At 39.6% G+C, this 13,910-nt stretch overlaps 1 protein-coding gene across 1 annotated transcript in view; it reads right to left on the reverse strand.

Moving 5' to 3' along the window:
* Positions 1-13,910, reverse strand: part of ATRNL1 (attractin like 1) — a 507,305-nt gene that overhangs the window by 417,197 nt on the left and 76,198 nt on the right. The window contains exons 9-10 of the mRNA XM_061458665.1: positions 12,757-12,940; positions 8,049-8,203 (exon numbers count right to left, since the gene is read on the reverse strand). Coding sequence (XP_061314649.1) covers positions 8,049-8,203; positions 12,757-12,940 — 339 coding nt within the window. The remainder of the gene's footprint in view (positions 1-8,048; positions 8,204-12,756; positions 12,941-13,910) is intronic.

Raw genomic sequence — 13,910 nt, forward strand, 5'->3', positions numbered from 1 at the left:
TTATAAATTATATGGTCGTATAAATTATAAATCAAACTTATACCATTCATTTATCAGCACTGTAACATTAATTATAGGGCAACATAAGAAAGACAGACACATGGTGTGTTTTTTAAACCTTTGTACCAGATACAAAGATTGAGGCTAAAAGAAAAACCAGCTGTAATGCTGCAACCCTCTATTCTTCCCAAGCCTACAGAAGAGAACAGAGCAAGGAGGATTCATGCTCAAAAAAGCTGGTTGTTAGTATAGCCCAGAAGATGGAATGTGACTGGATATTCATAGTGTAACTTCTGGTATTCTGGGGGGAACTACCAGAGTTCTAATTTCTCTGGGAGGGTTTTCCATGACTGTTGCAATATCAGGAGGCCAACAGCAGAAAGAAGAATCCATAATAGGTTTTTAGCTCATTTCAATTATACTGGAGCATATTCAGCCCACTGGAGCTGGTTCAAGTATGGTATTTTTGATCAAATTAATGCAAATGCATGCATAAAGTATATCCTCAAATTTTCCTAACTTGCATCAAATAACCCTTAGTAATGCCCAAAGAATGACATGTCTTCACAAAATGATTTCATTTCAGGTTTTTTAAATTTTTAAATAAAACTAAGAACTACTTGCATGGAATGCTATTTATTTCGCTACTTTTATCCTTTCACAGAATTCAGCCGAGTTACTAAGATGGACTCATGAGACTAACTTCTAATACTTTCTTTGGAGCAGAGTCAACCTAGAACTTTGTATAGTAGACATATCACCTTGTTTTCTCTCTGAAGTGTATTCTATTCCTTATATAATATACATAATTAAGATTACCAAGTACTAACAAAAAACTCCCCAGCACACTAGCCTGGCTGAATCCACACAAAAGAGTTGTGGTCAACGGCTCGATGTCTGGCTGGAGACCAGTAACGAGTGGCGTCCCTCAGGGATCGGGGTTGGGACCGCTCTTGTTCAACATCTTCGTCGCTGACATGGACAGTGGGATTGAGTGCGCTCTCAGCAAGACTGCCAGTGACATCAAGCTGTGTGGTTCGGTTGATACCCTGGAGGAAAGGAATGCCATCCAGAGGGACACTGACACGCTTGTGAGGTGGGCTGATGCCAACCTCATGAAGTTTAACCATGCCAAGTGCAAGGTCCTACACCTGGGTCGGAGCAATCCCAGGCACAGCAACAGGCTGGGCAGGGAAGAGATTCAGAGCAGCCCTGTGGAGAAGGACTTGGGGGTGCTGGTTGATGAGAAAATGAACATGAGCCAGCTTCAGTGTGCACTTGCAGCCCAGAAAGCCAACTGTATCCTGGGCTGCATCAAAAGGAGCATGACCAGCAGGTCGAAGGAGGTGATCCTGCTCCTCTACTCTGCTCTTGTGAGACCCCACCTGGAGTATTGTGTGCAGTTCGGGTGTCTTCAACATAAAAAGAACATGGAACTGTTGGAACAAGTCCAGAGAAGGGCCACGAGGATGATCAGGGGACTGGAGCACCTCCTGTATGAAGACAGGCTGAGAAAGTTGGGGCTGTTCAGCCTGGAAAAGAGAAGGCTGCGTGGAGACCTCAGAGCAGCCTTCCAGTATCTGAAGGGGGCCTATAGGGATGCTGGAGAGGGACTCTTCATTAGAGACTGTAGTGATAGGACAAGGGATAACGGGTTAAAATTTAAACAGGGGAAATTTAGATTGGATATAAGAAGGAAATTCTTTCCTGTGAGGGTGGTGAGGCACTGGAATGGGTTGCCCAAGGAGGCTGTGAATGCTCCATCCCTGGCAGTGTTCAAGACCAGGTTGGATGTAGGCCTTGGGTGATACGATTTTCCGTAAGGTGTCCCTGCCCACGGCAGTGGGGCTGGAACTAGATGATCTTAAGGTCCTTTCCAACCCTATCGATTCTATGATTCTATGAATCGCTCTACATCTGTGTGGGCAGTAAACACAACCCTGAAATTAAGGCCAAGAATAATCAACTCATGATATTGTTGCTGAAGAAAAAAAGCAGACTCAACTAGCATCACACTTTGTAGCAAGAAGAAAACTAAGAAAAACATCAATACTGTGCATGTCACACTTCCTCTCCAGTTCTATTATACATTCATTTGAACTAATCTCTGTGGGATCTAAGCACTCTGTAGAAATTAAAGTCAGTGATGATTATTCTTTCTACCATGTCTCAGTCTCCCAATGGTATGCAATTTTGATATATTACAAAGTAGTGTTAAGGAGCTGGGAGAACTTGGGATACAGATCCTAATATACAGTTTCTCAATTACACAGCAAAGACTGAAGAACAAGACAATTATCTTATTTTGAAAGATACATCCCTATTAATTACAAGTATGCAGCCAGAGTTTCAGACACACACATGTTAGTTTTTATTGTCATCATTATGTATGTAATACCCTGATTTCCATAGAGCTTTCACACAGCACACACTTTGACAAGCACTACATATCTATTTTTCCTATATACACGTATTCGAATTCCTTTTCTAAATGAGAAAAAATGCTACAAGTATCTTTCAAAGTGTTATAATAGAAGAACTGAATAAACATCCTAGTTTTAACACTGACATTACATTTATAGTAGGCAGGACCTCACCACCAGAAGCCTTTCAGCCTCTTTTTGTATACTGAACAGGTAACTATGGCACTCCAGTGAACAGTAGATAAAGAAAAGCTATAACCAACATCAGTTAATAAAACCGCAAGTCAACCACAGCATCTGAGACTGAGTCCAGTGACAGCCCAGTCCCCATTGCCATGGTTCCCCTTTCAACGAAGTGTAAGCAGTAACTGCTCAGACAGAAAATGTCACCTCTACGAGGAAAACAATGTATGGATCTGCAAGGAGCTGCAGAGCAACTTGGGGCAAGTCAGGCAGTAAACTATCAGAGAACAAAAGCATACCATGACAAGTGCAAGGTCCTACAGATTCAGAGCAGCCCTGCGGAGAAGGACTTAGGGGTGCTGGCTGTTGAGAAACTTAACATGAGCTGGCTTCAGTGTGAGCTCGCAGCCCAGAAAGCCAACTGTATTCTGGGCTACATCAAAAGGAGCATGACCAGCAGGTCAAAGGAGGTGATCCTGCCCCTCTACTCTGACCTTGTGAGACCTCACCTGGAGTGTTGTGTGCAGTTCTGGTGTCCTCAACATAAAAAGGACATGAAACTGTTGGAACAAGTCCAGAGAAGGGCACAAGGATGATCAGGGGACTGGAGCACCTCCTGTATGAAGATAGGCTGAGAAAACTGGGGCTGTTCAGCTTGGAGAAGAGAAGGCTGCGTGGAGACCTCAGAGCAGCCTTCCAGTATCTGAAAGGGGCCTACAAGGATGCTGGGGAGGGACTCTTCATGAGGGACTGTAGTGATAGGACAAGGAGTAACGGGTTAAAACTTAAACAGGGGAAATTTAGATTGGATATAAAGTTCTTTACTGTGAGGGTGGTGAGGCACTGGAATGGGTTGCCCAGGGAGGTTGTGAATGCTCCATCCCTGGCGGTGTTCAAGGTCAGGTTGAACAAGGCCTTGGGTGACATGGTTTAGTGTGAGGTGTCCCTGCCCATGGCAGGGGGGCTGGAACTGGATGATCTTAAGATCCTTTCCAACCCTAACTATTCTATGATTCTATGATACCCAAGGCCAGGTTTCTAAAGCTCATTTTATGAAGGAGACTTCCAGCCATAGGCATGTTTACTGCTAGTTAAGTAAACATACCAAACAATATTTACTTATGAAATTAGGGCATCATAATACATCTTATAACATTCTCCAGATATTTAAATCTTCAGCTTTAACAAGTATATTCACATGAAGTATTTGAAATGAGTGAATTGAGCTCCTGGCTCATGACACATTTAACTGTCTAAAACTTAAGAGTGTAGACTAAGTTCACTACCTTGAGAACAATGACTTAGCCCACAAAAGGGAAAAAAAAGACAATTTTTCCTAAGCTTGGTAAAATTAATTGCTTGAATTAATATATTACAATATTATTGCAAGTATTAATTAAATACTTGTCTCCCTCCACTGACTAGATGACTAGTCAGTATTACCAGATAGTATCTGAAAACAACCTTTTAAATAAACTTAACTGAGATTAATCCCCCTGTGCTGGTTTTGGCTGAGATAGTTAATTTTCTCCATAGTAGATGGTACAGGGCAATGTTTTGGATCTGTACTGAAAATAGTGTTGATAACATAGGGATGTTTTCATTATTGCTGAGCCCCACTTAGACACAGTTAAGGCCTTTTCTGCGCCTCACCTCACCGGTGAGCAGGCTAAGGGTACACAAGAAGCAGGGAGAGGGGCAGCCTGGGCAGCTGATCCCAACTGACCTGAAGGTCAGTTCCCCACATCATATGGGGTCATGGTCAGCATGTAAACATGAGGGAAGAGGAAAAGAAGGACATTGGGAGCAATGGTGTTTGTCCTCCCAAGTAATCCTTTGATGGAGCTCTGCTGTCCTGGAGATGACTGAACACCTGACTGGCCATGGAAGTGGTGAATGAATTCTTTGTTTTGCTCCGCTTGCATGTGCAGCTTTTGCTTTTCCTATTAAACTCTTTATCTCAACTCTTGAGTTTTGTTTCTTTTACGCTTCTGCTTCTCTTTCCCATCCCACTGTGGGGGAGATTGCGCAAGTGGCTGTTCAGGGCTTAGCTGCTGGTGGGGGTTAAACCATGACACCCCCCAAATAGTCATTTCACATTAATATGAAAAACAGAAAGCATTTTCATGGATAATAAAAGCTGAAGCCATCTATCCATATGACTATGTCACACATACTAAGAGAGATAATCAAAAGTACTCTATAGCGCAGCTTGAACAAAAATAGTGTAGGCTCTATCTCGAGGATTCAGCTGGTTTCTAGACAGCATCCATTTTTTACACGACAGAGTATTATACTCCATCCTTTGCAAGATAACTAGGAAACGTGATACTGATAACATCATAAATTTTTTCTTCCAAGCATTGTTTACAAAGTAAAAAATAATTCTGAAATATACCCATTACATAATGATTTAATTTTTTGTAAAATGAGTATTTACTGACTTCTGAAAAAGTATGAATTTATAGAATGTGTGCTGTGAGACTGTGTTTTCCATTTGGTGAAACGAATAATACAGAATATTAAGTCTGAATCAAATCCATCTTCATAGAATTATTTTTAAGAGTAATTACTACAACAGTTTAGTTTGTATTTTATCAGGTTGATAACACATGGAGAATATGACTTGCAAGAAAACATGAATACCATATTACGTATTGTAATTGACTAGAAAAAACAATGTATTTTTCCACTTGAAAAAAGCATACAACATTTTCTTACAACATTTTCATGAAGTAAGAGCAAAAATTCCTGGCGCATGAAAGTCAAAGTTACACTTATTCAGGTCCTGGGATTCATACTATTGATTCTCAGGTGTACATTCTACAAATAAATGTAGACCAATAAGTAATATTATCCTCTAAAACAAGGAGGGAGCTCTATTTCATTAAAAATTAAAACCAGATGTAAACTGAAGTGAGAATAAAATCAATAGCTCACACCATCAGATGCCTGCAAGCAGCTACAGAATATGCAATGCAGGGATACAGTCAAAAAATGTAACTGTTCCGAAAGGTATTATTCACACACTCAGTGGAACTGACAGAAAATAACACATACATATTCCATGTTCTTACTTTACTGATCATTTTTGTATGAAAGCAAATGCATCGCGTTGATATCTAAACAGAAAGCCATAAAGAGCCATCAACTAGTCCTATGAAAAGGATCTTGTCTCACCCTCTTCTACCACTGTAGTCAGCTGGTAAATGCTTGTCAAGAATAGATCCAGGCACTATCCACAGGCTATTCTCAACAGGATCATGTATGAGTCCATTTCACAGACTGCTCTGACACATTCCCCAATTTTTAGCTGCCAGGACAAGTGGCTGTGCTTTTTGGCACGAATATGACCCGTGTGTTTATACTTGCAGCCTATGCATAAAATATGGACATGAACATTAGGGGAAGGAAAAACTATTTATGGCAAGAACAGCAGTGGCAATAAACAAGACAGTAAACAGATATGGAGTCATTAAATTCCCTTAGATTTACAGCATCCACAATCCTAAAGGGAGGCTTTTCCATAACTGCACAGCTCTAATGGTTGGAGCCATTCTACAGACTGAAAGCTTACAACCAAGTCAGCTCACCTTCAGAGTGTCTTTTACCTTAACCAGTTTTCCTCTAAAGCGTATTCTTATCATATATTTATAAACAACAATCTTTCCTGCTCTCAGCTACTCTCTTGCAAAATTAAATATACCACATCCTCTTATTACCTACTAAAGGCTCCTCATGCTTCAGTCAGCCTTAATACCAGTTGCCATGAAAGAGCCCTGTTTGAGTTAGCCTTTCTTAAAGGTGTGTTGCAAAAATCCTACAACAATATCCAGGGCCTTGAGAATGGTATCAATGCTTCCTCCTTTTCATTAGGACTATACAGGCCACTTCTACAGCCACACGCCACTCTTGACTCAGACACACAAGCCGCTGTCATTCAATCTGTAGGAATGATTTTTTTATCATTCCCTAAGTGTATGACTTGCACCTTGTTCCATTAACCATTATCTCATGTCAACTGTCACTTCTAATCATCTCATTCTTCTTGAATGACATTCCAGCCTCCTCCCAATTGCTTGCCATCAAATTTCAGTGGGGTTCTTTTGCTACTCTTCACTTCTACTTTTGAACTGGGTAACATGGAATGAATTCTACATTTTGACATTTATACTGTATATTAGCAGGCTTTGGTGCAAAAGTAAACCTTTTTTTTTTTTTAGTACCATCCTACTAAGACTACTTCTGTCCATGAAGCTAAGGACAAATATCAGCCATTTTCACTGTACTATCATCCCATGGAAACACATTTTTATCCTTACCATAAGGATACAAATGTATTCTATAGTCTACTATTGCCCTGATGCATTTAATATAATTATCCCATTATTCTATACAAGGGAGTATGCCTCAGAATTTTCCTCCAGCTCAGCAAGACCACTCAATGTTAGACTGTGGGCAAGATATTGCTACAAACATACGTGAAACAGACGTATACCAAGGCAATTATTCTGATCAAGTAACGTATTTCCTTCTCAAAGGCAGGAATCTTTTAATTAATACTCTGATCTGAAAAGGACAGGAAAAGCAGGAAATGGGGGGGCAACTTGTCAAGATACCCAGCAAAACCCATGCATCTCATCCATCACGCCCAACCTGTGTCTGTTAAGCTACAACTGCTAACTACCCCAGTCCATCTCCCAGGCAGTGTTTCTCTACACTCTGCTTCTTGTGGTGCGGACTTCTGATATTTCCAAACTCCTCTTCCGTTTGTGGCAGCTCCACCTTTACCAGTTTCTTGAGCATCACCACCTGACTACCTCACCTTACCTTTCACACTGCTGCCTGCCTTGGCTTCTGCACTCCTTGATTTTCAATTCAGACCCACTCTGGTGCCCCTACATAAGCACTGAGCAATGCGTTTTTCAAACTGCCACCAATTGCAAATCTTTTTAGAAACCTCTCAAGTGCTATTTGAGGGGAAGTGGGTTTGTTTCAGTTGGAGGTCGTGGTGTTAGTCTTTGGTTGGGTTTTTTTTTGTTTGGTTTTGGTTTTTGTTTTGTTCTTTTTAATTTAAGCATCGTATTTCATTAGTACTATGTAGCTATTCATTATGAAAAATAAACACCTACTAGTGTTTGTGTTCAACACACTTTCATAACACCAAAAATACACCAACTCTCGCAATTCATTTAGCAATAACATATCCACTACTCATAACACAGTATTGGGCACATTCATTAAACTTCATCGTTTTAGCTACTGTGCTTTGCCTCACAAACAACAAACCTATGGAACAAAAGACTGCTTTTAATTTTACAATATAATTTATAAATAACTTGAAGGTGTTTGGGATCAAGACTTTAAAGACTCACATTAGCTTGAGTTGAGAAAGCAATACTGTGGTACTTAAAACTCACAGGAGAAGAAAAGAATACATACCTATATCATATGCAAGGAAGTCAGCAGAAAAACACTTTGCACCATTACTCAGGGAAGTATCATTATGAGTGTTTCCACCAAAAATTAGCATAGCTCCATTGATTAAGACAGCTGAATGAAGGTACCTTGCAAAACCACTCTCCTTTAAAATAGTCCTACGAAATACAAGAACAAATTAATTCATACTAACATGTGAAAACCTGCAGACACACCAAAAAAGTTACTAGACGAAAACAATATAAAATACAAGGAAAACACTAAAGCTATTATTCAGTAAATATGATTAAATACATTCAAATTGCTTCCAGATTATGAAGTTCCTTTTGTTACAACAAACACATTTAACACTCATTTAAAATGTCATGCTTTCTTAATTAAAAAAGCTTGTCAAATAATGCATCTGAAATAGATTGTATCATGTTTACATTCTTCAGAAGCGATTAATGATATGGCAAATTGGATTCAAAACCAAATGAAAACATTATTCTACTCTATTCTTGTATATCCTTAGCCATATCGTGGCTTTGCTCAAGAATGCAATAAAGAATTCTTTAAAAGGCTAAACGAACCTTTAGACTATCGTAAGTATTGGAAAAGGAGAAACTTTTGTTTGTTAATTAACTGAACACTCAGAACTCAAAAAGAGATTGGTAGAAGTCATCCTAGGTGAGATAAATGCTTCAGAAATATATTCAGGCTGGCAAGCTCAAACACAGAATTTCAGTACCAAAAAATAAATATGTTCAAAAAACAGCCCATGCACGTTGAGTCTTTGACCTCTCTTCACTAATTTTAGGCTGTGATGTGCAGTCTACTTCACACTAGGGCAATAATATCGGCCCAGCAGTAGCCAAGAGCTATCAGTGCTGCAGTTTTATAGCAGCAGGTGCGGGGCTAGCAGAAAGAACAGAATACAGGCTTGATTCAATCACAGCAAATAAATCTCACCAAGGGACAAAGTAGCCACTTGTAGGTTTTGCCAGCTTGAATTACTTAAACAGACCAGCTGTAGACATGTTTGGGAAGAGCTGATCAGATGACCAGTACAGAATATTATTTACATTCCCCTAATAACCTTTTACATGTCCAGAAATCTAACAGTTTCCAAGTTTACAATCTCACTTGGGTTACTCCACACCGCTCACACTTTATTAAACAGTTTTGTCATTTGTTTCCTGTAATGAACAGACTGACTTGACAATCTCTCCTGATTAAATAATACTGTCCTTCTTGAATCATACCAATTCAACACTTGTTCAATACGTTTTCATCATCATAAGATTTGGGGGAGAAGGTTTGAAGTATATTCCATTGCTTTGACATAATGGTGTAAATCAATCAGAAAACTCAAGGTATTTTTTTAACTGACAGGAGATAATGTGTTTAAACAAGCTGAGAGGAAAGCATTAAACCTAAATTCTGCCATTTAAATAGATTCCTCCCTACCCCTAGAGAGTTACTTCAAAGGAAATACCAAAGACTAAATGAAAGTAAATGAGGTTTTTTTAATTGCTTAAAAATGTACTAATTCCTTCAAGCCACCAACATACCCACCGATGTGCTTCTGGCTTAACTCTTTTTTGTTGCTGGTGATTTGCATTTTTGTTGTGTAACTCTAATTAATAGACTTTGAAAACAGATCACCACCCAAGTGTGTTTTTCTAACCAAGAATTAACCTCATATAGAACACTTATGGTGCCTAGCCAGAAAAAAAGTGGTATTTGGTTTCAATTCATCAGCTAGCAAAGTACAAAATTAGAAATGACAAGGAAATAGGACATTATTTTAAAACAGATATTTTCAACTAGCAATGGAGCAATACTGCTGTATGTGTTGAAAGAATGGTGATATACTAAGACACTGTCATTGTCTATTTGACCTATAGATTTCTGTCTTTTGCTTCACCAGTTTTCTACAGCTCCTGCCTCCTAGCCTACATTAATTGCTATACCCTAGGCTCTGTCCCGATTATCCCGCCTTGAAGCTGTCTAGATCACTAAAGACTTAAAGAGTTATACACTGTTCCAGGGAACAGCAGTCCCCACAGTTTTTCTTTGGGCTACTCACTTTACTACTTGTCACCCAATTGCACTGCCCTAGCTCTAGTCTCCACATTGTACTAGGAGGTTTTATTCTGATTGATGAGAAAATAAATATGAGCCGGCTTCAGTGTGCGCTCACAGCCCAGAAAGCCAACCATATCCTGGGCTGCATCAAAAGGAGCGTGACCAGCAGGTCAAAGGAGGTGATCCTGCCCCTCTACTCTGCTCTCATGAGACCTCACTTGGAGTATTGTGTGCAGTTCTGGTGTCCTTAACATAAAAAGGACATGGAACTGTCGGAACAAGTCCAGAGGAGGCCACGAGGATGATCAGGGGACTGGAGCACCTCCTGTATGAAGACAGGCTGAGAAAGTTGGGGCTGTTCAGCCTGGAGAAGAGAAGGCTGCATGGAGACCTCAAAGCAGCCTTCCAGTATCTGAAGGGGGGCTATAGGGATGCTGGGGAGGGACTCTTCATTAGGGACTGTAGTGATAGGACAAGGGGAAACGGGTTAAAACTTAAACAGGGGAAGTTTAGATTGGATATAAAGAAGAAGTTGTTTACTGTGAGGGTGGTGAGGCACTGGAATGGGTTGCCGAGGGAAGTTGTGAATGCTCCATCCCTGGCAGTGTTCAAGGCTAGGCTGGACAGAGCCTTGGGTGACATGGCTTAGTGGGAGGTGTCCCTGCCCATGGCAGGGGGTTTGGAACTAGATGATCTTAAGGTCCTTTCCAACCCTAACTATTCTATGATTCTCTAATTTTTGCACATAGTGCTGAGATTCAATGATTCTAAGGGCTGAGTTTCATCCCTCCTGGTAACAATAACTTTTCTCCAAGATTCAGCAGAAGTGGAAGCGTGATACACACCTAGTTTGTTAATTTGGGCATGATATCAATATTCATCGTTCCTCTCAACATTACCAATGAGAGCAATCTCTAGAACTCCCCATACCAACACATATCAACCTCTTGCAAATTACGTGAGTCTCAGCACACTTTATACAGAATTCATTATTTATGCATATATACATGCATCTGCAGACATTAGGGCATGTCAACTGTACTGATGCCAGGAGCTGCATACAGCCGCATGGCATTATAATAGTAATAGAAATACCCAGGAGCCAGCAGGTGCTTCCACTGTTTCAAGGCCATTATCTAAGCTCAGCACCACACTGTGCCCCAGTTGCCAACTGCTGCAGAATGCAAGTAATGCAAAGCAATGCAGGTATTACAAACACTAATTCTCCATTATGTATTAGGAACAATGTTTGCACTAGGAATTAAAATATCAGCCCCTCATATACCAAGAAACATTAAGCCTATGCCTAATGGATACGAGAAACGAAAAGCCACATGCCACTGAATAAAATAAGTAATCAGCTTTGTATACCAAAGACTTAGTGAAGCACATGAGCCTCAGCCAGATCAGACCGGAAATGTGACAAAAACAGAGACCATGAGGAAAATCAAATGTGAAACTGAAAAAAGCCATGTACATGGCCAAAAGAAAGCACTCTGGTTCTACCTCTACTGCATGCTCCAGCATGGCCAGTGGTGTGCTCAGGCCCAGTTGCCTCACAGAGTGCTTTGAATCCCGATTATAAATTGTGACAGGTACAGCAAAGAAAAATTGCTTTACTACCTAAGTGTCATTACTTCAATCTTCTCAACCACAGTACAACTGCCTTCCAGTGAAATATTCATGAAACAAGAGTTCTCTACAAGCTGCAGTTTTTAATATAATGAATAAAAATATCCCAATAATTATTATTATATTGTTGAACAGACCATCAAAAGATACAATATCACTTTGTTCCAAGAATAGACTATAATAAGAAAGTATTAAAATTCCAGCAATTTAAAAACACATTAACAGGGACAAAAAAAAAAACCTTGTAATGTTTCCAAGTGCCATGAGTTAGTGACATTCAAAAATTAAGAGCCTCGGTGAAATCAAACCCACATTTCCAACATCTTCAGAGCAAGTCTTGTGTGCTTCAAGTTAAACCATTAATTCTCAAGACAAATATTAAACTGCAGGAATAAAATGTTCTGTAGAAATAGTTCTTGACCTCAAATCATCTCTATAGTAGGAATAAACTTTTAAGGTCATTTCCTATACATAGCATACAAGTACCATTCATAAGCTACAATAATCTTCAGGGACAAGGAACTGACAGAAATAGAAAACCCAAGAACATTAATAACTAAGGATCCGCATACAATACCAGGATTTTTCTCTCTTATTTCTAACAGTTCCATGAAGAATAACCTTGTGCAGTCCTTTGATTTCTCTACTTACTTACATAACAGGTACTTGAACGTGCATCAGCAGTATATTCATACCATGTGGAAACAGTACATGTTTTCTGTATAGCAGTTACTTCTGGATAGGAAGCTTCCCTTATTTTGTACAAGATGTGCAGTTTCTTCCCTCCATTCCTTCTATGTGTAGCTCCATTAATTTGCTGGCTAAATTCTAATAATCATTAATCTGCTGGCCACATTTCTTCCATTTTGTTGCAGAGAATGTACTGCTCTACAAACACAAAAGGATCTCTGCCCACAACTTCACTAGAACCTTACTTTACCTTACTCAATGCTTACGTTTTCTTTCTCACTAACATATAATAGCTTCCTACATTATAAATCCCACTTACCATGTCCGAGTATTAACCTCATATCTGTAAAGATCATCTACCAATCCATATTTATTTCCAGGTAATGCCTTGTATCCACCATGGACATAAATAGATTTTGTCAGCTCATCATAGACACTTGTATGGCCATATCCACCTTGCACAATTGCTCCTTTTGTTTCTGGTACGAGCCAAGAATTAGACCCTGGAACAGAGGGACAAAAGACATAGGTTTAAGGTTTATTATTGCTAACACACAATACTAGGAGTTTTAAGTATATAGAATCATTTTTCATTATAATTCTAAGTACAGCAATAATTGCAATTGAATAAGGATATTAGACTATTATCTGCTATTCTTGATTAAATCAGAAATACATTGTTGTCACAGGTGCCAAGCAGTATCAGATACTCTCCCATGTGTGAGTTCAGCACACACAGAAAGCCAAAAAAAAAAAAAGCCAAAACAAAAAACAATACAAACCTTTTGGAAAATAGGAAATTAAGGGTTATGATTAATTCTCTCCCAACCTTAATTTTGTCCCACCAGACACGGCTGATGAGAATTCAGTGCTCCAGCTACCTCAGCTGTGTTTGGAACACCTGTACTCGATCATGAGGAAATTGTCTGGAGAAGCTTGGCAGAAACTGAACTGCTGTGAAGTGTGAGAAGCAAAAAGTACACACAGATACAGATGCTTTGCTAGCAAACTGTACAGTTATTGAGCTAAAAATCAGTTTCCACCTGCCACTTCTTAGTTATTTAACTGCAAATATATCTACTCAGTTGCTGAACACTCACAGAAGGATAATTTGATAGCAGCTCATTAAACTGGCACTCAAATCCACATTTTACATCACCTCATTAATAACTGCAAAGAGACACCAGATAAAACCATTCACAATAGCTGTTGTTACTGAAGAATAAAACAACTGGAAAATATTTCACAATAGCCGTAAGAAAATACAGAGGTTAAGCGGTCACTTGTTGCCTGTGGCCCTGAAATTTCCAATTTTTCACTTCTCCATCTTCCCAGCTGATGACATATGTCACAGAAAGAGCGAGCCAGGAGGTATTCCCTGTAGACGCCAGCCTATTCTGGCAGCCAGTTCTATGGGTGTGAAATGGAAGAAATCATTCACTTGCAGCCTCTTGAAGATGAAGTCAGAAGAAT

Source organism: Pezoporus flaviventris, unplaced genomic scaffold (assembly GCF_033815535.1).
Source record: "Pezoporus flaviventris isolate CSIRO_AGI_PZ_B2104156 unplaced genomic scaffold, CSIRO_AGI_Pfla_v1 ptg000029l, whole genome shotgun sequence".
Lineage (NCBI taxonomy): Eukaryota > Metazoa > Chordata > Aves > Psittaciformes > Psittacidae > Pezoporus > Pezoporus flaviventris.